Here is a 23,637-nt window from a genome sequence, read left to right as displayed (position 1 = left end):
GGCTGCCTGTGGTAGCACAGACAGGGAGCGCTGAGGCGGCCACGGGACGAGTCACTGCGTTTCGGCACCAATTTCCATCCCACTCCCATTCTGGGGGCTCTCTCGACACGAGTCAACCCCAAAGCTCCCCAGGGGACGCGGCGCTGGCAGCCCCACAGCGGGAACACCACACGCGGGGGGGGGGCGCTGAGGGGCCGGGACCCAGCCCCCGCCCCCGCCCCGCCCCCTCGGCCGCGGCGGTGACAGCTGGGCGGCGCTCTCGCGAGGCTTCCTCCGCTCTCGCGAGACCTGCGAGGCTCCCCCCCCCCGCCCCGCCGCCGCCACCGCCCCCGCGGCCGGATCCGGATCCGCGCCTCGCTGCTGCCGGGCGGAGCGGGGGGACGGGACGGGAGGGGAGGGAGCGAGGGGCGGCAGCGGCAGCAGGAGGAGGAGGGAAGGAGGAGGAGGAGGAGGAAGGAGGGGGGCTCCCGGCCCTGCGCACTGCGCGATGCTCGGCCGCCATCGCGGCGGCGGAGGCTGAGGGGAGCGCCGCCAGCACAGCGCGGGGCCCGCAGCGCCGCCTCGCCGCCCCCCGGCACGGCCCGGCCCGGCCCGGCCCCTCCCGGCCTCGCCGCAGCCCCGCAGGGCGCCGCCAGCGGCCTCCCGGCCCCCCGCACCCCTCTCGGCCCAGCCTCCCGGCGCCCCTCCGGCCCCGAAGATGTCGAACCTGAGCAAGGGGACGGGCAGCAGGAAGGACACCAAGATGCGGATCCGGGCCTTCCCCGTGAGTACCGCGCACAGGCCGCGGACAGGCCCCCCCCCACACACACAGCGGGGCCCCGCTCCCCGCCGCCACCCCAGGCCCGGGGGGGTGCGGGGCCGGGGGCCGGGCCCGGGGCCGCCTCCTTTGTTCGCGGGGAAGGGCCTCGGGCTGCCGCCGCGGCACGGGGGGGCCCGGGCGGCCCGGGGAGCCGCTGCCGTGCCCCGGGAGGGGGCTGGGGGCGGCCGGGTGCGGGCAGCGCCTGTCCCGCAGAGCCGGCCCCTGTATTGGGGCTGTTGGGGTTGTTAATTGCTGCGGGCATCGAGCTCGCCGTGCGCTGACAGCTGCCTGGGTGCAAGCTCGCAGCGGAATAACAGCCCCGCCGTGTTAATGGCGTGGGGGAGAGAGAGGAATTGGCGATCCGGGCTCGGGGGCCGCCAGGAAGCCGTGTGTGTGTGTGCATAGGTGCGTATGGTACAAGGGAGATACTTAGTTGAGTCACTGGCTTGTAAGGTTTAGCGTAACTTTTTGATGTTGTGTCTGATCCCAGTAGGCAGTGGTACACAGCGACTGTGTGAGGAAACTGGACCTACCTGTTTGGCCTAGCTCGCTGGCAAGGAATATATCAATAAATTTGCTTCATCAGAGACCTCGCTGATGAAATTAGGGAATTCGCTACGTTTTCAACAGCTCGTTCAGCTGCAGCAGGCTGATTTACTCCTTTCCTCTTACTCTTCCCTCTGCTTTTAATCGTTGACAGTCGTGCGTAGTGGGAAAAGTCGAAATAAAAAAGCAAACTATGAAACGTGAATTTTAGCTGATGAAAGGTTGAAAGGGTAAAGGATGAGATGTCAATATTTTTTTAGGAAATTTTATGTCATGGAAATAAAGAATTACTTCAGCGTGGCCAGGAGCACTACTGACAAGTAGTAGGAAAACTGCATAGAAAAAAATAACAAAAACAATGTGTATGTTTTATATCAAACTATAACCCCCCAAAATAGCATTCTTCTAATTTGATAAACAGATTCATTTATCTCAATTGTGAATATGTAGCAATGGTTCAGCCAATAAAAGGCAACTTAGCAATGGGATAAACTTGAGTTTATGTTTTATTTTTGTCACCATTTGTGTAAATGAGCACGTGAGATCAGGTTGGTGGTGAAGAATGTTCGTACAGAGCTCTGCTCTTACAGAAATTCAAGCTCTGTCATCATTTTTTTCTTCCAAAACTGTTCTTGCTAGCATTGTTTTTCCTTTTTTTCAGCTGTTTAAAACAAGTCTAGGTTAAAGTCCTAGAACTGAAACAAAAACCCTCCCCCAAATTATCTTCTCCCTAAAGTAATTCAATAAGTATGTATAGGCATCGAGGCCTGCAGATCTCAAATGCTGGATGACATCTGTTGACAGCAGTTTTTCAGGTGTTTCCTTCAAGAGACTTCTTCTAAGGCATTCTGCTGACAATCCTGTTGATGAAGCGTTTATGGAGAAGAAGCATGCACTTGGCTGAGAGCTGGAGGGCTTTATCTTTCCGAATTGCAGAAGCCTACAGCTCATGTAAAAATCGGAACAGAGATCTTGCAGCGACCCAAGTGTTTGTGTATCCTTGGTCCTGCAAAGAGTGCCAGCGACTGCAGTGGGATTATTCGTGTCAATGAGGTTACATCTGTGTGCAGGATAGGATCTATATTTAGAATGTGTACTATCTGTACTTCAGTTACTGATCTTCGCTCTTTTGTCTCAAATTTGGTGCTTCTGCTCGCTTCTGAATCGAGTGCTTTCAGAGGTGACTTTGTGGGTTGCTTCAAACTGTTCAATTTACTTCGTATTGATCATCTCCCCACAGTAGGTCTACCTGTTCTAGCTGGATTCTCGCTCGGAGGTAGCTACTGGCAATTGTATTAAAGTACAAGTAGCCAGATCGGACGGGTCAGGTTCCTGGAGCCCAGCAATATTACGGCAACTCCATCCGCACACGTTCCATCCCTCTTACGTGGCAGAGTTTGTGAAATGGCACGGACTTGTCAGCGATCTAAGTTAATATAGTTCGCAAGATTTTTTGTATTATTTGGAGTGCGGTAGTTTTTTTGCTAAAAGGGAGTGTGTGTATGTGCAAAAAATACAGACTTGATACAAAACATGTATTCGTGGCCCCCCGTTGTGGAGACATGTTAGGGGTTGTCTTCCATGCCCTCCCTAGCTTAAAGTACTTCTAGGTCTCAGGTCGTCACCCGCTAGCGCTGGCTAAAGGAATACTTCGAGCTCTCAAAACAATCTTGCAGCAAATCTAATTTTGACATGACTGACTTGACCTGTGAAAAGTGGTACCAAAGAGTGACAGTTGTGCACTTGAAGCTCTTGGAGAGATGTCTACAACTGTGATCTAGAGTGTATGATAAATGAGGTTTCCTGCAAGTTTTGTTGTTAGTTAGTGAAAATAATAGCCTTAAATGGGTTTTGATGGAAGAGTTTTACTATTTATTTTTTTTTAAAGGGCACATACTTGTTTATTCTTACAAGAATAAACAGTGTTTGGGAGGTATTTGGGAATTAGTTTTCAAATTTTATTACAGTAACGTTGAGCTAGAATGAATGAACTTTATTTTCTTTTTAACTCTTGTAAATCGATGTGTTCGTGGTCACCATGAAACTGGTGGGATAGATTTTTCTGAAAATCAGCGCGAGCTGATGTAGGTTATTGGGTTTGATCTTCATAATGTGTTTTTTTCCTCAGTACTTTTAATCATTTTCATTTCCTGCAGAGCTATTTTCACTCTCTAGAGCAAGGCTGCAGCATAGTATTTTGCCAGTTCTCAGAACTATCTATTCTGGTGAATCACTATTATATGGTTACATTATGAATTCTGGAAAGCATTTAGACAGATCCTACGCATGCATTTGAGATAGAATGAGTCTTTCAAGTGTGTATATATAAGCTTCACTGATTCATTTTATTTGAAATACTTGTGCCCAAGAAAATTCTCGTTTCATCCAGTCTTATGCAAAAAGGCCACTTTCAACCCAGTTTATCAATTGATGTTGCTTCAGACTTTTCAAAACTCCTTTTGAGGAAGAAGTCAGTGGCTTCAACTCTTACATAAGAAGTACTAAGGCTCACATCTTCATGGGCGCTGCTCCTTTCCCTTCAGATCTAACAGCTGCTTGTTCAAGGCTTTGTATAGGCAAAAGGTCCCCGGCCCCCCCTCAGGGAGTGCTGACTTCTGTGGTTTGTTTTGAATCTTGGAGAACTTATGAGGCAAGTCGATACGAGGTCTGTTAAATTTATGCTGCCAACCTGCAACGTGTAGGTCTATCAATTCAAGAAGTTGATGTGAATTTTTTATCTTGCTTGAGCATCTTATAGCAGATAGAGCCTAGAAAAAACATGTTGAGCTGCAGCTAAATCTCTATACGTTCAGATTATGCAAGCAATATTTGTATTTCTGCTTTGGCTTTGCCTTCAGAACATATCTGCTGTATTGCTGAGTGTGAATGGGCAGACATGGAGGACAGGATAGGGACAGAATTGGAGGATGGTTTACTGCAGGCTTTTTCAGCTCTGATTAAAATAATGTAAATCCACTGAGGGCTGCAATTCACAGCGGACTTCCCAGTTAACTTGATGTTTTTCTCTGTCTGGCTTCGTGAATCTCGCTTGCTTTATGTTCTCGAATAAGTATTTGCAACAGCATCTTGGCTCTTAACCCATATAGCGCATACAGCAGTAATAAGTTAATGTTTGCAACCAAAATTTTAGTAGGTTTAAAACTTAGAAATAAAGCAGACCAGAAAATTAAAACACTGTTTCTTATTCAAACGAAACAGGTATTGTTTTGCTCTAAACTACAGTTATAGAATATTTGCTGTTTATTGGATGTTTAACCTTATGAAAGCCTTCTAGTTTCCACAGATTTATTTTTTGGAATTAAATGCTATGCGTTACTTGTAGTATTTTGAGGAGATGCTAACACTAATTCCAAGGTAGCCTTTGAGTTGTTGTGGGTTCTTGGTTTTACTTTATCTAACACACTGTAAGTATTCTTTTTTAGTTGTGGTCTAACCTAATCTCGGTAGAAATTCTTAGTTCTGTAGATATTTGGGGTTCAGTCTCAAGTTTTCTTGTTTTTCTCTTGGTAGCTTCTGAACTTTCCTTGTTAGGTCTTAAGTTCTGAGCAGTCAGTCCACATGGTCTGAGGTTTGAAGAAGTGTCCCTGAATGGACACTGGAAGGACTACTGCTGTTCTTGCATCTTGCCTGCATTTGACATTGACATGAAAAAATCAAGCAAAGTGTAAACCAGGATGCACTGGCATTTTGTTAAGATTTTACACTGGCTGATTCATTCGGATTTTTTTCTGCAGAAAATTATTATTGTTTTAATTTTTGAAAATGCATCTTTTTTTGTCTGTTCCACACCAGTGCGTGCATGGCCTAACAGCACACCATTTCTCAGAGTTTCAAATGTGTGTTCTCAAGTCTTTTGGCTTTGATCTGTAGGACAGGTAGTCCTAGTGCAGGAGCTTTTACATCTTCATCACTGTGACTGATCTGTGTGGTGTCTGAATCTCTCTGTATGTGGTGAAAGCATTTTGAGATAGATTGGGACAGATTTCCTTCAGGTAATTCAGATGAGTTCATTCACAAAACACAGTAATTCTGTGACACTCCACTTGGTCGTGTGTTTCCGATGGCTGGATGTTGTCTTGGGTTTCTAGTAGCTGTGTACGCAGAAACCCAACTCTTGAGAAGCAGGGAGCTTTTGTTTCTCATTCTAAATCACTTTTTGTGAGGAAACAAGGAATAGGAAAGCATTAGAATATAAAACTGTAGCATGCCCGAACATATTTTTTGTTACATGATTATTTTATTTTTCTGAAATTCAGTTAAAGCAAGCAGACTCTATTAAATCACTAATAATTCTTTTGTAGAAGTGCAAAGTCTGGAGTATCAGCAGAAGTAACCACCGATACAGACACTGTTAACATACAGACTTCAGGCAAGGAAAAAAGCCTGCATTTAATACTTGAGTACAGCAAGGAGGACAAAATTGTAATAAATATTTACGTTTGGATGGTGTTTGCTATGGGGTTGACTGGATTCTTCCATCAGTTATGCGGAAAATTAGTGTCTAAAGGGCTGAAACCATCTTGTTGTACATTAAATAAGGCCTAATTGTATGCAAAATGCACAGAGATAACAATAAACAAATAAAGCAAGTCTGTCTGTGGAAATGCCAATTTTTGGTTTGATACTAATAAGTTGTGATTTGTCTTCATTTATATTTTTAAATTACAAATATGGTATAAAGTTGCACTGTAGCTTATCTCAGAAAAACCATAATATCCGTTCCTTATATACATGTAGTATGAGTGTGGGCTGTGTGTGTTTAATTCTTGTATTTTGTTTATGAAGAATCTATACTGAAATTAAGGCTTGTCCTATTTTTACACTACCTTTATTTTTAAAGTATTGGCACTGTCTGAGTGGACCTGTTTTTTTCCCATTGCTGTATACGTGGGTATATTTCCATGTGTAATTCTGGATTTGTTTTTCTGTTCCACTTCTTTCAGTGTTAGTTTTGCTCTTCTAGGCACTGCTGATTTCAGTTGTGGTGTATACGCTAAATAGTGCCCCAAAAGAAGAAAAATCCAAACCTGAACAAATCCCACAAGTTTTCGTGTGTATTTATAGACACGATTATGTGTGTATTTATAAGTGATTTGTTAAATGTATCTTCTTCCTTTCCCTCCCTCAAGTAAACTGAAATAAAAATATTCCATTGTTGTCCTCTGTCTACCATAAAATGTTATTTTGTCTCATATAAAAGTTTCAGATTATTAATGCAGTAATCATTGGGAATAGAAGTTGTCAGCAAGGTCCCCAAACCCTTAAGTCCACCCCTCCCTTCTTCCCCAAGTAGATTATTTTGTTTCCTGCTTAGAAATGGCTTTAGGGAAGGCGGCTGCAATCTCTATACGTCGCAGCGTGTTTCACAGCTTTCCTCTGCTGATTTTTGAACAATTGTAAAATACTGAACTACTTGTAGGTGAGTTGAGGGGGGAGAAAAAAAACAAGAGGCCCGCTCCTGCCTGGAGCTGGGTGGGCTCGGAGCGAGGCCGTTTATGGTGCAGGAAGCCATGGGAAATGGCGCCCTGAGGAGCGGGAGGCCCAGCGCTCCCACAGCTGTGGGCCTGGTCTGCTCCTGGCACCTTCAGGTGGAGTTGGGCACACGGCATCTCTGCCGTGCTGTACAGGCGTTATATTTGTAACGTTATACCCGCTGTTGGTGTAACCAGGAGTGGGGCGGGTGTGAGGGCGGGCAGCCCCGGGCCGTTAGGGCGGTTGGAAGGCAGCGCCCGGCACAGCTGCGCCTGGGCCCGACAAGGAGACGGAGGGAGTCAGGGACCTAAACCCTGCCCATGTTTTGGAGCTCCAGCACTTGTTGTTGTTGGGTTACGGGCAGTTTCCTTCCAGCTCTAAGGTTGGCGGTACGTTGGAGGTCGTTGCGGTGGAAGAGGAATAAGGCAGCTGCCCTCGCCTGCAGCGTGAGGGCCGTCAGCAAGTAAGCTGCTCTGTGGAGATTTGCAGCCGGCCTCGCTGCGTGGCGGTCAGCTCACGCTCACGGAGACCTCAGGGTTTCAAAAGTATGTCCTGGGCTGCTCTTATTGCGAGTTCATTGGGGAGTGAAATGTTAAATGACTTCAATGACTAAATGATTTCATTCACTTCTGGGCCTTGCTCGTAAACGGCAAAAGGCCCAGTAAGTTTGCAAAGCCTTGTGCTTCTGTTTCACTGTCATTTCACCTTCTTCAGGAGCCTGTGTGACAGCTATGGACGGAGCTGAGCTCTTGCTGTGCAGAGCTGGCTTTGTCTGCCAGGTACCCTCTAAATATCTGGCATTCTGCGCACAGAGGTGGAGGGTTTGCTCCCTGGAATCCAGCTCTTCGTTCCATTTCTGCTGTCCTAAATAGGTCCAAATATCTTAACACCGACTTGACATAGGTTGGAAACCTTAAACCCATTGTATTTCTTTCAGCAACGTGTTTTCTTCTGTTACACAAACCATTCATAATTTTTCCATAACTTTAAGGAAACTTGTCTTAGGATTATTGCTTCTAAAGTGAGTCAAGAGGACTCTGAACTTCTCAGTAGTCTTCAGAATACTGATACCTATTTCTGTATCCTTTTGGGCAGGAGACATGAAAACAGCTTTGGTGTCAAATGTTTGTATTTATTACTTTGTTTCATTCAGAATAGACTGGGGGGGGGGGGGTGTGAGGAGGGGTGATAAGCAGCCCTGACCTGCTATATTTTTTGTACAATCAGTATGAAATCAGAGTCGGAAATAAGATTACTGAAATAAACCAAAAAGTTATTTCCTGCCTGAAAATTCTTTTGTTACCTTGCAAAGTTAAACATGAAAGATCAGACTTTTTGTAGTGTAAACTCAGATCTAGGCTTTGGCTAATACTTCCCAAATTAGCAAGAGAAGTTTCAGAAGTATAGGCAGTTCTTCCTCACTGTTGTTTAGGTTCAAGTGTTCTTAGGAAATAAGTAGTTTCGTTATAGGTATTTCATAATTCTCCATTTTCAGACATCATAGTAATGAGCAGCATGGAAATGTCACAATGTTTTTAAAAGGACTATGTTTAATAATATGGGCAATGTTCCTCTTTTGGCTGTATAAGCACTTCCATTCTATAGCAATGACAACTATCTTTTGAACTGGAACTTGCTATTTTTAGTTTCTTATCAATTCAGTTTTTCTAGATGCCTGAACAAAAACAGTTACTTATTATTTTTTAATACATTTAAAAAATGCAGTTTCATATTTCAGTGGCAGGTGGGCAGAAGTTTGCACCTGAATTAAATAACATGCTGCTCTCCTCTTTGCTAAAGCATTTAATTTTAGGATAAAGTCCCTGGTATAATTAGTAGTAGTATCTTTGAAATATTGAAGAGGAATTGATCCCTGCCCCTCGTGCATCCATCCTTGCTGGAGGATAAGATCCTTCAGACCGTGCTGACTAAAGTAGATGTGCATTTCAAGGTAATTGGGTCACGTAGAAAACAAATAGTAAGACAAATGAGTGTGTAAAAGGCAAGATGAAGCTTTATGTAAGCTATCATAGATACAGTATTTACTAACTTTACTGATTAATTTCATTTGCTAGCCAAGTGAGGCTGGTCAGCTGTCTGTTTTTGTTGTTGACCCATACAGATGAGTAACATTCTGCCTTTATCTGTGTTAATGAGTGACTCTTTGAAGGTGTGTTTCTTAATCTGAGCATCATAAGCTGCAAATTGAAATCTTAAGTTGGTTTCAAGAGAGTATAGTGTAGTTTGGGCTACCCTGATGGACCTGCAGGGGAGAAAAAAGCTAGATGATCCTTACCCATGGTAAGACTTGCTGCACAAGAGTCTGTGTCTCTAACGGAAAAAATGAAAGGGTCAGTGAATCAGTCTTGGTGGTGTCAGAAATGAGTGAATACACAACATGAGACTTGTTCTGAATGAAACAGATGCTTCTGCTATTTATAGCAATCTAAAGGTAATGCTTTAATCTTGAGCAATCTTTCGAGAGCTGCCCAAATATTTAGTCTTTCACACTTGTGGTATACGCTGGGAAGCAGTTTGGGGGCAGGTTGCCCTTAGCCTTTCTGTACATGATACGCTCTCATAGTCACGTGTTAGTAGGCACAAATTCTGTGGGGGTTAGTGCAGGGAAAGTGTGCAAAGGTCTGTAAATGGAAAGGTGTCAGTGCTCACAGAAGCAGTGCTGAATTTGTTTCAGTTTATATTTAGAGCTGTCTGCTTCTCCAGATTATCTTGATTGTTTTTGCATTTTTTTAAAGCAGCGAATCAAAAGGTTTCAGGTTACGTTTTGCCTTGTGTTTATTCAGTAACTGGTGGCTGCTCAGATTTACATAGTCCATAGGCACAGTTCACATGAAACAGGTGCCTGGGAGGAGTTTTCTCATTCTTCCCCTTTCCTCCAGGACACCATTCCATAGGTCTGCGAGATTAAAGTTGGAGGGGCATTTGGAGAAACTGAAAGAAGTTGTTAATATATATAAAAAATACTAGTAATAATTGAGGTATGTTGGCAGGTCAGGTTTAGTCTCATTTTTCTGAATCTGTTCCTAAAACATGGAAGAAAAACCAGTCTCTGATCTGTCTTTAAATATGTTGGGTTTCCTAACCCTGTTGAAAGCGTTGCTGTAGTATGACACTGCCTGTTTGTTCATGACTTGTTTTCAACTTCTCACAGAGACTGTCAGATGGCTGCTGTGTGGTGAAGCTCCTGTGTCAGGCCTGCTGATAATACAGTCAAATATTACTTTTTGAGGGGAAAAGCAAATCCTTTTTTTTTTTTTTTTTTCTTGGGACTTTGGCCTAATTAGAAAAGGAAGTTCTTGAAGACTTACAATTTGCTGTAGAATCTATCGAAACCAAGCAACCAAACCCAGCCCCTTCCTTTTCAAGCCCCCACCCCAAAACAGCACTTGTGTGGTGATGAGCCCAGCAGTGCTCGCAGACAATGCCTTGGAGGTAGCCCAACCCTATCAATCGCCGGGCAGGAGGTGCAGCTCCATCTTTTGAGAAACAATCGCTTTTTAATCTACTTATCTCTTCCGCTCTGTGCTGGCAGAGCGGCTTTTCATTGCTGCAGAACTCATTTCAGTGAACGGGAGGAGGACGGGGGCTTTGCCTACTGTACTGCAGCTCTTGGGTCTTCTAATTGACAGAGGATTGTATTTTTTTTGTCTCAGTTGTGCATTATGCATACTTCTGAGCAAAGTCCAGTAGAGCTGGGAAGGACAGGTGGATATTGCAATTCCTACATTTGCACTGCCTCTGTGTTTTCATGGAGTCCTGCCTAGTTCCCACAGGCTGGAGCCCTTTGGTGTGGCTGGGTGTAAGGCGAGGGCGGATTTTCCTCAGTTGTTACGGGGTTACTTCACTCATCTCCTGAGCCAGGAGCGGATTGTGGTGCAGTCCACAAGTCCTCCTTGTGGGATGAATCTGGAGAAGCCTGGTGTAAAGGTCACCCTCCATAACAAGTGCAAGGTTGGAATGCCAAGGGGTGAGTGAAGAATAGGACTCGGATATTAAACATGGTATCGATACTGAGTGCTGGAAATGGGAACTGGCCATAAGCAAACTCCAAGTACAGCTTCCCTCCCACCAGCCCACAAACAAATGCCCTCTGAAGGAGTGTAATAGCGCAGTAGGCGTTTCCTGACACTCTTGGGAGACGTGGATGCTGTTGGATTATCATCCCCAACTGCTGTTATAGGTCACTCAGGAGCAGAAGGCTAATTATTTGGGCCTCTTTCGGTGGCTCACTGTGATGACTGCCCTGTGACTCTTTGAGCAAATGGCCAAAGTGGGCTCACGACCCCGATTAGGGTCCAGTAGGTCAGGATGCTCCCTACTTCTTTCTATCACTTCTCTTAGCTTCCATTTGTGTTTTTTCTGCGTGTCTCGACCTGTCCAGATATCACATTATTAAGGACTTTTGTGCCTGGTGACATTGTTCATCTGAGGTCAGATGTTTCTATTTCAGAGTGTGGGGAATGGAGTTGTTGAATTCTTGACATACTGATGTTTTCTGGCCATGAAGTGTAGCCAGTGTGTCCTCTTCCAGGTATGCTGGTCGCTACGCAGAGATAAAGGTTTCAAAATCCAAAGGAGGATGAATATTCTCATCCATCTGTCATGAACAGGAGTACCTTCTTATCTGTTCTGCAGCTGAAGAAGATAAGGAGCTAATATGCCATGTTCAGGGGATTCTTGGAGCAAACTCCAGGCAGCATATCCCTGTCATCATAAATTCTTGCCTTTTTAATTAATATTAGAAGAGCTTACAAAAATTGAAGTAGTGATTAAGTTTGGAGGCAGGGAATGTGCTGCTCTTGCCGCTTTCTGGTTAACCTCAGCCGAGCTTCATCCAGAATGAAGGTGTCAGGCAGAGGATGCTAAACGCTTCTGTGACAGACTACTTAGTGCCATCTTGAAGTGACAACATCATTTTCAGTGTCCCTCACCTCATGGACTGTGGGTCAAGGCCCCTGTGATGGCAGCAGTCAGCCCTGCTCATTTTGTCTGCTGACAGCTGGCAAGTAAGGGAGTCAAACAGGCTGCAATTACCAGGTGCAAATGTTTACTAACAGAGCTGCTAACTAGCTTTAATTGCCAGTATCCACTCACTTCCTTCAAGGTAGGCCGCGTAAACACTCCACTCACATTCTGTAATTTCAATCTGTGCTTGCTCTGGGGTGTTAGACCTAAAGGATGTCACAGGAAGGATTGAGGCAGGTGTTGGTTGAGTTTCTGAAAATTTGATCACTGCAAAGCAACGCTTCTTCCTTTCTGAATGGATCCGGTTCACTTGGTAGCGTGTACAATTGTGGCAAACGCTCTGCTGGAAACTGCAGTAGAAAAACTGAGTAGCGATGTTTGCAACTTTTAAAAAGGAAAAATCTGATGCAGGTCTTTTTACAGACTTCTAAAACTTCTGAGAATTTAACAGTGGCCTGTTTGGCATGAGGTATTTGTGAGAGCTTCGTGGAATCAGTGATTGCTGATTCAGGCTTGGAGGTTTTGATAGGATAGACAAACTATTGTTACAGGCAGCACACACATCTGATTCTGCATTGTGGCAGTCCTGTGAAATAAAGGACCTTTTGAGTCCTTTGCAGACTTTTTTTTTTTTTTTTTCTCTGTGAAATGACTACAATATCAGTATACATGAAAGCGCAGTCTGATTTCCTCAAGATGTTCTTGTGCTTTGCTCTGAGTTCAGATGGTTGTGTTCAGGCTGTGTCTTTGAATCACTAGCGTTAGAGCCGCAGTTTGTGGAAGTTTTCCAACTAGTGGCTTGTTACAAACAGACATCTCTCCTGCCAATGATGGACTTGATCTCTTGCCCATTCCCCAAGAAAGGTAATGTTCAGATAAATGGGACTACATTAATACATTTCCTCTCCTTGGACGTTGGCTTCTAACTATCTCTTTGTGAAACTGGGTGTAAGCACTATTGAAATTACTGGGATTTTGCTTTTAATGCTTTTTTTTTTGAACTTGCCTTTTTTCCGAAAAGCACCAGCAGAAACAGAAATCCAGCTTTTGCTAAAATCTGCTAGAATAGAAGGCACGAGTGTGACAACAGGATTGCAGCCATGCAGTTCACTTTTCTAATATATGGCTGTCAGAAGAAATCTGGGAGTGAGCTTGCAGGAACATTTGGGTTCTGATACTGCGTTCAGGTTTGTGGAAGAGGATCACACAAAGGCTTTGCTGTTAGTTGGGATCTGGAGAGTTGTGTAAATCTGTACTGGGTGATCTCTACAGGGTGATTGGGATTATAATTCTCTAATAGTTTTTTAGAGATGTTTTGGTACAAAATTCTGAGAGGTGAAAACGTGGTCTAGTGGCATCATGAACTAATTTTATTTATTGCTTGTTGTTTTTTTGCTTTTTTTTAAATCTGTGTACAAGTCTAACTTAAGGATGGAGTATGAAAAAAGGTGAACCTCAAGCTCGTAATCCAAGAGTAGATGTAGTCACTGCAGTTCTTACACAACTTTGAAGATGATCCAGTGGCAGTTCAAAGTTAAAACACTTTCACCAGTGGGGAGGAAATAACTTTTTTTTTTTTTTTTTTCCAAAAACTCTGCCGTACCGGCTGCCTGTCTGATAAGGCAGAGTTATTTAAAGTGTTCAGTGTCTTTGATTTGCTGGACAGCACTGATGCAAACAGGCTGGTGAAGCTTTTTTTCTTTTTTTTTTCTTTTTTTTTTTTTTTTTTGGAAGATCAGGGCTCTTCTAACCAAGAACTTAGAGCTTCAGCAAACCTGTTTTCCCCAGAACATCACAGATAGTAGTCTAAATAATAGCAGAATAGAAAGGTGCACTGAGCAGCAGAGTACTTTGTTTGATCTTAGATGGTGATAAGTGTATGCTATCATTTAAAATATACCTGTATATTTATCACATGGAGAAGTAAACTCCTTGAAATTACCTTTTATGAATCTTTCCTGTGCTTCCCAAGCAGACTGGTATGTGGTTTAAGTGGCAGAAAGTTCTGTGTTGTGCTTAACCAGCGAATTTGGAGCAAATATTGCAACTGTTCCTTCATTTTTGATAGCACTTGAATTAAAAGTAGAAGAACTATCCCATTTTTTTCTTTTCTGGAACAGATCGGAATTATTAGATCTAATGCTGATCTCTAACATCCAGAAATGTTTCCCAACTGACCACCAACCAGCACTGCTATATAATACCTTCCCAAACCAGCAGCTGGAGATTTGCCTGACTTACATAGATCGTATATTTAAATGTGGTAAGCAATTGAATTGCAGTAGAGAGACACAAAAAAAGTCACGTTGGCTGAGAGATTTTTGATTAGCAAGGGGAGAAGGTGGCATAGGTAGGTGTTGCTTTGAGAGTCTGCTTTGTTTGAAAACAGAACAGCATTTTTGTGAAAGAAAAGCTGAAAGGCTTTTACTTGGATCACTGTCTGTAACTGTTGCCTGAATAGTTGACTTCGTTATCAGTACTTGTGAAATGGCTTGTTAGGAAGACTTCAGAAAATCATTTCCCTGAAGAGGCACCAATGCAGCAGATGCAAATTAAAAGGAAAATGACTGACCTTTCGATATCACAGGTAGCAGAATGAGCAAGGTGTGTGTGTGGAGGGGATGGGACGTTCAATTTCTGTGCTGTTGCTTCTGGAAGATAGGGAGCTAGGAATTTCTCAGTGTGTGTGTGATCTGCTTTTGGTTTTTTAGACGTTGATATATCTGTCAAATTTCGCATGTGTACGTGTCAGTAGGTTGGTGACTCTGTTATAAAGAGAGTGAAAAAGTGGTGAATGGTGGGGATATTTTTGGAATGAAAACCTTTGGTTTTTAACTGAAATTCCTGAAGACCAGGGCGATGGGAGATGGTGCTTGTTTCGCTTCGTTCTGTTCATCATTGTGTTTGACTACGAATGCAATCTAGCCTTCAGTGTCCTTCCTCTCCTCACTTTGTGGTTGTTGGGTTGGAGGGGAGGGAGAAGGGAGAGATACCAGGGTGGGTTATGGTTTCCCTTTATGCTGTCACAGCATTATTTTTCACTTAATTATTTTCAAGGGCGCTTTTATGGTATTGTTAGAATCAGGGGTACTTTCTTTCTCTACAGTAATTTGGGGAGAAATATTTTTATTTTTTCCTCAGCCTTTTTCTTGAGGTGTAGAAGGCTAGATTGCCTATAAAGTGAATGAAAAGTATCTTTAAAAATCACATTTTAAATTTCGTTTAATTCAAGTGGATTTTCTTTCAGTTGGGTGATAGAGCTTGAGTCATGAAACTTTATGCAATGCCATCAGCAACTTCGTTGCTGTGTTTCTGTGAGCCTGTGCCATCCCAGATGCTGCTTCATCCATGTAGCATCATATTTTGAAGCACTTGGTTTTGGTAAATAACTGTGATTGGTAAAACACAATTGTAAACTGTTTTGCACTAATCACTAGATAGCACTGGACAAAAATTGTTTTGGTGTTCTGTTGAGACTTTGTTATAACACTTTCTGTCAATGAATTTTTCTGTACTGGTACAGTTTTTATTTAGTGCCTTTACTGAAGTACAGATAGTCTGCATAACAGCTCAGGGTCATACATGTTCTGGTTAGAGCCTTATGCATATCCTATAGCAAGATATTTAACCTTGTGCAGTGGAACCTTGTTTAATACAGCTGTTAATTTTGGAGAACTTCCTACTAATGGAGTTAATGGCTGTTAACTCCCTACCAGTTTCACCTGTATTGTTTTGATAAAAAAAAAAATATGTTGGAATCAACAAAATGTGGCAGAAGCAGTTGCTGCTTCTACAGCTCTAACTTCTGAAGGTAGCTTTATCTTGATTCTAAACAATGTCTTGTTCTATTGTTACAGATGACTATGGATGAGAAGTATGTAAACAGCATTTGGGATCTCCTAAAAAACGCCATCCAAGAGATCCAGCGTAAGAATAATAGTGGTCTCAGCTTCGAGGAGCTATATAGGAATGCCTATACAATGGTGTTGCATAAACATGGAGAAAAACTCTACACTGGACTGAGGGAAGTGGTCACCGAGCATCTCATAAACAAGGTATGTCAGTTTTATTAATGTCCCTTATATGGAAGCATTCTGTTCAGTTGCCTAAGCGAGTCAAATATAATGTTATTGTGTAACATTTAGTTGAAACTATTCAATGGATACCCTAAAGAAATGGTGGTTTAGAGCTAACTTCCTGCTGCTTAATTTACTTCATGTTCCAGATAGTTTTTGTTACAAGTTACAGATGGAGGGTGCGCCATAGGAAGTTTTTTAAAGTGTAAAACAGGAAACAACTCGAGCTAAAGCATCACTGCCGACATGCAGCCATGCCAGTTTGTTGTTGTCTTTTTCTAAAAAAGCGTTTTGAAGGCATTTTGTGACTTTCTCAGAACTCAGTTTGGTTTGTTTTTCATCTGTGAAGCAGAATAAATACCTGTGCAACAACCTGTTTGTTACGGGCAAATGAACTAATTCACAAGTTAATGAGAGAGTTGTGCTAGGATTACACAATTTCGAGAGGCAGTAGGCAATATGCAAACACACAGCTCAGCAGCAGCAAAAGCCCTGAGCAATCTGCATTCTGTTATTTCAACCTTTTCAAAGCCATGTAATTCAGTCAAAACGCCACGCAGAAATTTCTATTTCTGAAGATGTATCATCTCAGAAAAGGGCTCTTCACATCTTGCGTTAAACCACGGAAAACCTCTCTAGCTTCGGTGGGTAGAATTTAGGGCTGATGGTTAAGAATGTTATTGAAACCACATTGAAGCTCACTTTTTATGAGTCCAGATAATATTTAGAGGTAATAGGATCTGAAATCTCGAGAAGATGCTGTACTTCTTGTGGTAACGTTCAGCTCTCCTATCTTTGGAAAGAAATGCACGGCCACTTTGATCCCGTGTACTGTCTGTGGGTTCAGATAGAGTGTCAGATTTTTGTCCTCTTATTACAGCTTTCAATTAGGAAAGTCATATGCCGTGGTGCATCCTGGATGTTTACTTGTGGCAGGAGCGCAGAGGGTGGATGGGAGGTCTATGCCTAAATAACGTGTAATGCTCGGGAAGCTTGTTGTGTCTGTTACCTGGAGATGCTGCTGTCACTATGCATGGAAGTGCTGTTGCTGTGGCACAGGTGAAAATCAGCTCTTTCCTAAAATCTTAGTTTTTAAAGGTATGGTTCTGATAAGCATAGTCTAAAACCTAGTCTAAAACCTGCTTTATGTGTCGGTGTGTGTTGGCTTTTTAACCATTTGCATGAGAGGAAACGTCCTGTGTGAAATGGCTAAATATTTTATGACTCTAATTGTAGTGCATTTGTGAGTCTTGAGCACTTCTGTTTTCATAATAGCTACGTTCCTGAGGCTTTCTGTGCCTTGTTTGTGTATATGCCTGTGTTTTTATAGTCTACATTTAATAATAATTAGGACATTAAACTTTTTTTCTTAGGTTTGAGTTTATCCTGGTTTAATTTGAAGAAAGCTGCTTGTCTTTCTTTCTAACTATTCTATTTAAATTATCCTTATGCAAAAACACTATTCTGAGGCATTAACTGTGGCAAAGTGACAGAAGAGCAGGAGATCCTGCGAGTTTGTGCTATCACTGCGCTGCCTGAGAGGCTTGTACAGATATTAGTGCAGAGAAATGCCTTTCTGATGCTTAATCCTAATTTTTCTGATGATTTTTTTCCAGTGCTATAGTACTCTGATCTTTAACGTGATTAATCAAAGGGTATCTGTGTACATGGGTAACAGAAAAACAGATGAGCCAAAGTTTTGTTTTAAATAGAAGGAATAAATACTGAGTTTTAGTAGCTAAATGCCCTAACGTTAAAATAGCTATATTATTCAGATGTCTGATAGTGCCTGATAGTTTCTATAAGTTAAATGATTCTAGGATAAAACTTAAAATATAAAAATAAAGTAGTGGGGATTCAAAGCCTTGTTCCTTTTGGTGGGCTTTGCTTGAGGATGTTACGTTCAGGTACATGTTATAGCTGGAAGTATGAAAAAATAGTTCGTTGTTTGTTAAGAATAGGATCAGTTCTGAAATGGCATCTCATTATTGTTAGTACTTGTTATAAAATAGATAAAACAGTGCTTTTGTTTAACCTCACGCTTCATGGAACAGAAATTTTAGAGGAATAGTGTTTTCAGTGGTTCTTTCCAAGAGCACTTCTCTGTTAGATGTTAAGTAGCTAGTTAGCGATACAAGTTTTAGCCGTAAATCTCTGTAAAGTTACATTCAGAGAATCAAAGGTGCTGGAGTATAGAAGAGGGGAGTTTTGCCAGCTGAAATGTTGCTCATGAAATGTGTTCAACTTCACCAAAATGAAAATGTTCAGAAATGGTTAGGTTGTAGTAAAGAACAGGCAGGCAGTGGTTAGAAGGAACAAAATGCAAATTTTGAATTGCAAGAAACCTTCAGACAGAATTGCTACTTTTTGTTCATCTCTACTGGTTATCTTCCTGCAAAAAAAAATTACCTTCCTGTAGTATTCCAGTCACACAGGTTAATGAAGAGTAGATGCAGAGACTAAGCAGAGGCACTGCATTCAGATGTTTTTAAAAATTGTTGCCAAGCTTGGGAAGCAAAAGTTTATTTTTGGTGAGGTATTGTTAAGAGCTCTATTTATCCTTTTGTGCTTGTGTAATTGCTAGATGAAAGTTGCACTTACCCATTATTTTTATTAGAAAGAAACTCTAAAGAATAATATTTAACGTCTAAGCAAGAAAGCATAATGCCATGTGCTGTCTTCACAGCCTGTTGAGTTGTAAATAAAGTGATAGGTGCAAACACAGTACAAGCATACAAGATGAAAGCACACAGGCAAGTTCCTGTGAAGGGTGCTTGGTTTTGAAGTTGCAGACCCCAGCAGCCTGCAGTTAGGATCGCTGTGCTTGGTGAAGGAGGCAGGAAGCCAAGGAGCTTACTCCACGTAATTGGTAGGAGTTCGCTGTCCTCAGCAACTGAGTGTTTACCACAGAATAAAAACGTTATGAAGCTTGTCTTTGCCTGGATATTGACATTATTTTTTAGTACCTCTAAAATCAAGTTAAAAAATGAATAAAATGCACTGAAACCTTCTACCTTAATTCAAGCATGAAACAGGGTACATTGAATTCTTGTGCATCTGAGGTTTCCCTGATTGCTCCTCTTCTTGTCATTTGGCATTGCTTTAGCTTGATGTGGACACTTCACGTCTTGACCCTTGTCTGTTCCTTCAACACATAAATGTTGTAAAATTATTTTAACAAACAACAAAATGCCAACAAAGCTTAGTTTGCGGCTCTTTAACATCACTTACTACAACGGAAAAGCCTGAAGTTTGCAGGATAATGTTTTTAAAATTCCCTTCATTTTGACGGTTTCAGCCTCAAATCAATTCTGTAAATTGTGCGTGAGGCAGAGGGATTGATTGATCGATTTGTTGGCCAAATCCAATGAAGTATTTTTTGGTAGGTGATAACGCTGCTGGAGTATTCTGCACATCAAAGATTCAGAAATGCCAAGGACTGCCCTGCGCTTACACAGGCTGAAACAGGCTGGGTCGGGGAGGTGCTAGAGCCTTACTGAACAGGACGAGATTCGTGGGATACGGAAATCTTATCAAACGCTTCCCTTGCTGCCTGTCATTGGCATGCCAGGGTGCTTTACAGCAGAGTCTTTGCTGATACAGCTGAGGGAGTTTATCAATGGCAGTGCCTGTAGTAACTCAGTAGTAGTAACGAAAGGCATCCAAGAAAGCCCTTCGGTAAGGAGCACAGAGTCAGTCATCCCTGGGGTCACTGTTGGATGCAGGGGGAACGTTAGGGAGTGCTGGGGCAGGTTTGGATGAAAGGCAGCGTGTCTGCTCTGGGGCTCTCTGTGATCTGTGGCAGGCTTTAACATTTGCTGTTGTGGTGCTGCGGAGAGAAGACAGGTGTCTCCTCCAAGGAAATCCAAGAGGTGATTTCCACAGTGTCTGTGCTTTAGGTGGGGAATTATGCATGAGGAGTTGTGTAGGAGATGAATGAGTGAGCTTTAGGGTCCGCTGTACGCTTGGCTGACAAGATATGAAGAATTGTCTACCCTTATCTTTCTGTCCTTAATATTTTAGGATGTTCTTGTGTGAGTCTTCAATTATATGGAGGGCAGAAGGGTCAGATGGAATAGACACAAAGCAAGTGCAGTTCAGAGTAATCAATGGTTTTCAGTGTTCTGTGTTTTTTTCTTTTATCTGAAAGGATAATAGCTGCGGGGTGAACAAACACTTCTGGTAACATCACAGTCAACCTGCTAACTTAGTTGCAACTTGAACATTTTAAAATATTGTCTTGATTTTCAGACTGTTGCACTGTTTGGACTTCCGTACAAGATGAAATTTGGTAATGAAAGTTCTTGGACCTTGAGGTCTTAGGTTAGAAAATGCCTTCCTGTACTGCTGCTCCCCTCAGGGGGCTCCGTCTGTGTGAACCTGTCCTTAGAGTGCTGCAGGTCACATCCTTGGACTCTCCGTGCTGCTGCATCAAGACGCTGTAAGAGGATGCTAGGCCATGAGCCTGCTTTGTGTGCACTTAATAGAGAGTTACTTAAAAGTATTGGAAGTTCGTGCCATAAAGTATTCTTAAGAGATGTGTGTGTGTGTACTGTATTTCCTAGGAGCCATATCCATTAGAAAATATAATTGAGCCTAGAGTCGTAAGCAAGATTTCCTAATTGCAAATACAAGACCTTACATAGATTATGAAGCTGCTAATTTACTTTGAGACTGGACCTTGGCAGTCCTGTTTGTGCTGGCTATGCCTGCCAGTTACTGCCGGACTATAGAGATGGCTACAGAACTCACTACAAGCGGAGTTAATTGAACCTCACGTTCTGCTGATAAAACTTTCCAGGCTGAAATTTTCCTAAGGCTTTAGAAGAGCAGCAGCTGTCTCTGAAGGGCTTCCTTCTCCATAGAAAAGTGTCAATGTCCAGGTGTTTTTACACTGAAAGTCATTTATTCACCGAAGCAGCTTTATTCCAGGTTTTTGCTTGGCTGTGGTGTGTTGTGCTTTATCGTACTCTTCCTGTACTAGGGGTGCATTCGTGGCCTGTACAAGGAATGTATTCAACACATTGTAACTGGGCAGCTGTTGTAAACAACAATCAGGGTGTCTTTTGTAGCAACTACAAGAACTTTTTTCCAAACCTGTCTGCAGCTTAAAATAAGCTGAGAAGAGTGTCACTGGCAAGTTTTACAGAGAGAATCCGAGCATGGCTTTGTGCCATACAGCCCCATCACTGGATGTAAAGTATGTTTTCAGCAAGCTGCATGGCACAGGGTGTGGGACAGAGGGAAGGTGGTGCGGGTCCGAGAGCTCTCATGTCTGCGTGGAAGCAATCACTACCTGGCAGTGAGCACCCTGTTTGGTTACCAGCTGACACGGGATCTGGTGCTGGCTAACCTGGTAGGATTATTGTGGTGGATGTGTGCAATTAGAAAGGCACGGTAGCTCTGTGTTGTAGAGATCTTTGAAGTGTCCTCTGATGGTCTTTCATATACTTGAGTAAAACTGATTGATCCCTACCCCGATTCTCTGTACTTGTAAATGAATTGCGCTTTTAGTTTTTCTTTGCTAAGTTTGACTACTGTGGCTGGTCCACAAAATAATTTACTTTTCCAAGGTTTCTTCATATTGATTAAGGAGTGAAAGCAAAGATATCATGCTTCTTTTTCTTGGAGGTTTGGCTTACTCTTTACAAGGCTGATGAAGTTTTTAAAGCACATTTCTATTTTAGCTAAAAGCCACATAGATTAGATGACAGCAGCACGTGCGTCTGGGAGACTGAAGGGTAAATGACAGTCACTGACAGAGAGAATGAGCCAGCCAGGCAGCACTGACTGCATTATACCTGCATCCTGTGTTCTCCAAAAGCAAGGAGAGGCCTTGCAGAGGAATGTCTGCAGAGCAGGAATTTGAAGATTTTAGAAAACCTTGAACAACTTGCAAGCAAAGCTAGTTTCAGTTACTGTTAACGGGGTGAATATTACTGGGATAAGCTTTTACAGCTTATTGAGAAGAGGCCATAGTGTCTGGATGAAATGCCATGCTGTGTTTTTGGTCTGCCTTTCTAAGTTGTTGGAGTATATATAGTCGCATGCCAGACTGATTTTATTTTTTGGTATACTGTTTTTGCCTAGTAACTTAATAAAGCTTAAATGACAGAGTGATGTGTCTCGGGTGTGTGGGTGTTTGTGTGCGTGCAAGGACTCTGGGACGTGGATTGGTGGATCAGGAGCTGGCCAGGGCATTCTTGCAGTCTTAACTATCAACTTGGATCGGGACTGTTGCTGCCTGGCCCCTGAGCATGCCTCTCTTGTAAGGTATAGGACACTTAACGTGACATGAAGCACAGATGGGGGCAGGTTGTAGTGCAGGGAGGGAAGGAGATCCCCCCCCAGCGCTGCAGGAAGCTGCTGGCAGCGGTTGGGTGTTGGTTCTGGGCTCTGCCTGTCACAGCAAGGGGTCGTGGCTGGAGAGCTGCGGGGGCAGCGATGGCACCACACATGCACCGGCAGATTGTCCCAAACTGTTGAGATGTATTTGCAACGAAGTTCCTCCAGCATGCAGAAAAAGCAGCCTCTGGTCTATTTTTCTAGTAAATTAGCTGTATTTTGACCTGAGAGGAGCAAAGGAAATGTCACTATCCAGTAAAGAAAACAAGTGTTCCCGATTCTGCTAAGGTTTAGAACGTGGTCTGACACAATCAGCAGCCTTCGAACTGTCTATTTGGAAGGCAGAAGTCTCTAAAAGTGTTCAGCAGTTCTATAAACCTTTATTTATTGAACCATTTACACGTTAAGTACAAATTTGTGCATTCTTTTCAGTCCCCTCTCTTACGATGATGCTTGCATATTGCTACACAAAAATCCAGCTGTGTAGATAGGGCTTTACTGGGCTGTAAGAACTTGAAACTATATCCCATTTGCACTTACCACCATTGAGGGTCCTCCTAAAAGGATGTCTCTCATCTTTACATTCACACCTAGAGTTCTGTAGGCTACTTCTATTATTCTTTGTTACCTACTTAGCCTGTTTACTTCCCTCTTTTGGAAGTGGGGTTGAGAAAAGGTTTGTCCACATTTGTATTAAAACTTTGATTTTATGTCATTGTTACAAGTAAAACTAGATCTGTTTTATCCTGTATGGAGGATGTATACTGATTGTTTGCTACAAGTCAGCTTGAACTAAACATCAAACTTTTTGACCTTTAAAAGGTATCAGGTTGTTTTTGCTTGATTGTTTGGTCTTTGTTTGCTCTTGTGTTTTCTTCCTAATAGTTATCTGTTGGCTGTTGTTGGTTTTTTTTTTACTGTGACAGGTTCATTATAAAGGAGGAAAAAAATGAGTGTTTGCTGCTGGCTGGAAGTTGAACATACTCTGACTCCTGGAGGTTTATTGGCCATTCATTTACATGCCTGGACTGTATCTGTTTTTTAGGGGGTTATCGTAAAGCAGAGGGCAGATTCACATGATTTGGGGTAATGATAGAGGGCAGGATGTATTCTTTGTTATTTCAAAATTCAATTCACATGTTTTGTTAAATCTGGAATATATATATATATATATATATATATATATATATATATATATATTTTTTTTTTTACATCAGGTTTATTTTTTGCAAGAGTTGAAAGCTTGAGCACCGTTAGTACATGACTACTGCATGAAAATCAAAATACAAAACCAGATATTCTTTTTGATTAGTAGGGAGTAGTAATACCAGAAAGAAGTAAAGCCTGGAGTTGATGGGATGAACAGATCAACTAGACAATGCATTAGTAAAA

At 42.5% G+C, this 23,637-nt stretch overlaps 1 protein-coding gene across 3 annotated transcripts in view; it reads left to right on the top strand.

Moving 5' to 3' along the window:
* Positions 1–359: 359 nt before the first annotated feature.
* Positions 360–23,637, top strand: part of CUL3 (cullin 3) — a 53,376-nt gene continuing 30,098 nt past the window's right edge. The window contains exons 1-2 of one of the 3 annotated variants that reach the window (XM_027464079.3): positions 360–763; positions 15,682–15,879. In XM_027464079.3, the coding sequence (XP_027319880.1) occupies positions 698–763; positions 15,682–15,879 (264 nt within the window). In that variant the 5' untranslated portion in view covers positions 360–697. Of the gene's footprint in view, positions 764–6,846; positions 6,955–7,141; positions 7,384–15,681; positions 15,880–23,637 lie in introns of those variants that run through there. The other 2 variants (XM_072042252.1, XM_072042253.1) reach the window with 2 other exon arrangements.

The sequence above is a fragment of the Anas platyrhynchos genome, chromosome 9 (assembly GCF_047663525.1).
Source record: "Anas platyrhynchos isolate ZD024472 breed Pekin duck chromosome 9, IASCAAS_PekinDuck_T2T, whole genome shotgun sequence".
Classification (NCBI taxonomy): Eukaryota; Metazoa; Chordata; class Aves; order Anseriformes; family Anatidae; genus Anas; species Anas platyrhynchos.
Note: the sequence above shows the minus strand (reverse complement) of the source record. Positions and strands in the feature narration are given on the sequence as shown.